General features: G+C 47.1%; 1 protein-coding gene across 1 annotated transcript; it reads left to right on the top strand.

The window, feature by feature from the left end:
• Positions 1 to 458: 458 nt before the first annotated feature.
• LOC121147571 (beta-defensin 103A) lies at positions 459 to 1909 on the top strand. The gene is made up of 2 exons (XM_040967490.1): positions 459 to 516; positions 1764 to 1909. The coding sequence occupies exons 1-2, from the start codon at positions 459 to 461 to the stop codon at positions 1907 to 1909; spliced, it is 204 nt and encodes a 67-aa protein (XP_040823424.1).
• The last annotated feature ends 1176 nt before the right edge of the window (positions 1910 to 3085 follow it).

The raw sequence follows: 3085 nt of genomic DNA, 5'->3' as shown, positions 1-3085 counted from the left end.
TTCTAGGATGGGTGAGAAGTGCTATTAGGGTACAGGGTTAAAACACTGGGAGTATTAGAGGAAGAGGCAGAAAATTGAAATGCCCTACCGTGTTGGACAAGTTATCCCCAAATTATATGTCCCGGGACTGCTCAAGGACCAAGTGTTTCCCTCAAGGGCATTGTCTGTATGGACACTCAGACGTGAGCCAGCGTCGGACAAGCCCCAGAGGACACCGGGAGCTCTACACAGCTCTACCAGGCTTTGCTACATTCACGGGGTTTGTCATTAGCTCCTGGGTGAGTGGTGAGTGGGTGTGTGCTCAGACGCCGGTGTGATGCATGGGGAAGTATGTCAGTGTCATCGCTGTACCATCACAACAATTGCAGCCATCGCTTGCCTCTGCCAATGGCTGGGCCTTTATAAAGTAAGCACGCACTTCTGGATCCAGTCTCGGCTTGCTGAGGAGCCTGTCGGCCATGCGGATCCATTACCTCCTGTTTGCCCTGCTCTTCCTCTTCTTGGTGCCTGTTCCAGGTAAGACGGGCAGTGAGGCTGAGGGAACTGGTCTGTGGAATTTGGCATTCTTCTGGGAGGTTTTTTTTATTTGTATAAGGGGAATAGATTTTATATATTTAGTTTTTTTAATTTTTAATTTTTATTTTAATTGGAAAGTCAGATTCACAGAGAGGAGGAGAAACAGAGAGGAAGATCTTCTCTCTGTTGAATCATTCCCCCAGCAGCCACAATGGCCGGAGCTGAGCCGATCAAAAGCCAGGAGCCCAGAGCTTCTTCTGGGTATCCATGTGGGTGCAGGGTCCCAAGGCTTTGAGCTGTTCTCATCTGCTTTCCCAGGCCACAAGCAGGGAACTAGATGGGAAGCAGGGCTACCAGGATAACAAACGGTGCCTATCTGGGACCCCGGCATGTGCAAAACAAGGACTTTAACTGCCAGGCTACCATGCTGGGCCCATATGTACAGTTTAACAGCATAATGATGCTTCCTACCATTCTTCTTCCTTTATTTGCTCCTTTTAATTTTTACAATGACATTCTTTCAATTTACAATCACAAGCTTAGCATGCACTCAGTAAAAAATGAACAATCAGAGGATAAGGACTATGAACAATAATGAAATTTGGAAATGTTGATTTCATATATACAGATTGCTCTTTCGCACTTTGTATATTAGTTACAACGAATCGGGGTAAATATATATTTGTTTTAGGGGATAGCTTATTTCACTAAGCGTACTGTCTATCATTTGGTTGTATTGCTTGGAAACAGGCGTTTCTTTTTTTCCCTGAAGAAGCCTAAAGCAAGCTTCCCACTCAACGCTGAACCGCTCTCATGAAGGGGTTAAATAGCTCACAAAGCTGTGCTCTTCTCCCACACTGTTTCAGACATAGGAAGAAGTGGTAGTAAAAAGAAAAATTGATCCATGAAGAAAGATCTGGTCTGGGAACAGAAGCACAGATTTCCATCTTGCTAAGCTTGGTGGTTGCAAAGCCCTTGGGCCGCCGAGCGGTCAGCTGCCCTCACACAGCCCTCTAGGAAGCCCCACTTGTCTCCCGACTTTCTCCTGCTCCACAGCTGAACTTCCGCCCACAGACACGTTGCCTACAGGTTCAGTTTCACCTTTGCTGACTCCTGTCTGTGTAGAGAGAGCAGGGAGCAATGAAGACAGAAAGGCACCAGTCGAGTTCATTGAGGGTTTCCAACAGCCTTGTATCTGCAGCACATCTTCCAGAAACTTCCTCAATTGCTCTATTTTCTCCACGCAGGCAATGGAGGAATCATAAGTGCGGCACAAAAATATTACTGCAAGTTAAGAAGGGGCCGATGTGCTGTGCTCGGCTGCCTGCCCAAGGAGGAGCAGATCGGCCGCTGTTCTCTGAGTGGCCGAAAGTGCTGCCGAAGAAAGAAATAAAATAAAAAAAAATCCAGAACGTGACGAAAGCCTGTAAAGTGGGGGAATGTCTTCTTAAAGTTTGTAAAAGTAAAATAAAATTAGAGTTTGTTTTTTAAAAGGAAATTGCTGGAAGCAATTCTGGTCACTGTGGGGACTGTTGCCATGTAGACAATGAACTCGAGTGACTCATCTGTCGTGGAAATGCAGTACATTCACCCAGAAACCGACACGGGAATCTCAGCCTGCTTACCTGTGGTTATCGGGTTCTCTTCCTCTGTTGTCAGTGTTGCACATCAGATTCCTGCTCTCCTGCCAAGCTCTGCTTCCTGTGTTCTGTCTCTCGGCGTTTTCCGGATCCTCTCCCAATGAACTCACCTCTCCAAGTCCTGAAAGCTGCTCCTCCGAGGAACAGGCAAGTTGGCTGCTCCCTGGATATCCCTTTGCTTGCCTGGCACTCTGACTCTGCTCTGCCATGGAATCACTTACACCTGACATGGAATCAGCCCTCCACAGGTTTCTAATCATCCCAAGGGAGTTGTTACACATTCTACCTCCTTCATAGAAACAGCTGATTGCCTAAGTTAATACAGAAGATCTTTCTCACGCACCACAGGGTCTGGCTTCAGCTGACCACTCAAAGTCTTGCTGGGGATTCCATTCCGTGTAGTTTGCTTGGTGTCCATCTCCGTATCAGAGTGGAGGGACACAGCGAGTGAGCACCTGTTGTGACTTGCAGAGCTCCACGGGCACTTGTTGACACTTCGCTCGGAGAGACCCGTGTTTCCTGCCCGACTGTTCTCAGTGTGGACATGGAATGATTGCAGCAGAGGGTACGGGGACTGGTCGTCCCTAAAACCGATCTCCAACCCAGGCCCTGGGGAGAAAAGGCCAGAGCTTGGAGGAACTCACTTTGTGTCACTTTAGAGTTACCTGCTGTGGGAGTTGTCCCCTGACAGTGCTGGAGGAGGAAACGGCGGGAGAGGTGAAGTGGCCGTTTTCAGACATGGGCCACAGCTGGTGCAGGACTAGGGTTGCAAATACGGTGTCTAAGCACAACAGAATCTTAAAAGCACTACCAGTAACAGAAATTTTTTTAAATTTGAAAATCTGGAAATTCATGAATTTGTTTCTAATGTGTTGAAGTAGAAATGCTAAGATCAAATCAAACATTTCTAACTGATCAGAAATGAAAGT

The sequence above is a fragment of the Ochotona curzoniae genome, unplaced genomic scaffold (genome assembly GCF_017591425.1).
Source record: "Ochotona curzoniae isolate NIBS_2020 unplaced genomic scaffold, NIBS_Ocur_1.0 scaffold_4506, whole genome shotgun sequence".
Lineage (NCBI taxonomy): Eukaryota > Metazoa > Chordata > Mammalia > Lagomorpha > Ochotonidae > Ochotona > Ochotona curzoniae.
The sequence above is the reverse complement of the archived record's forward strand: the minus strand, read 5'-3'. Positions and strand labels throughout refer to the sequence as shown.

What these genes read in the sequence shown, in the direction of transcription:
- LOC121147571 (XM_040967490.1), top strand. Translation starts at nt 459, where the DNA reads ATGCGGATCCATTACCTCCTGTTTGCCCTGCTCTTCCTCTTCTTGGTG. An exon ending in CTTCTTGGTGCCTGTTCCAG is followed by an intron (nt 517 to 1,763) that starts GTAAGACGGGCA and finishes TTCTCCACGCAG; the next exon opens with GCAATGGAGGAATCATAAGT.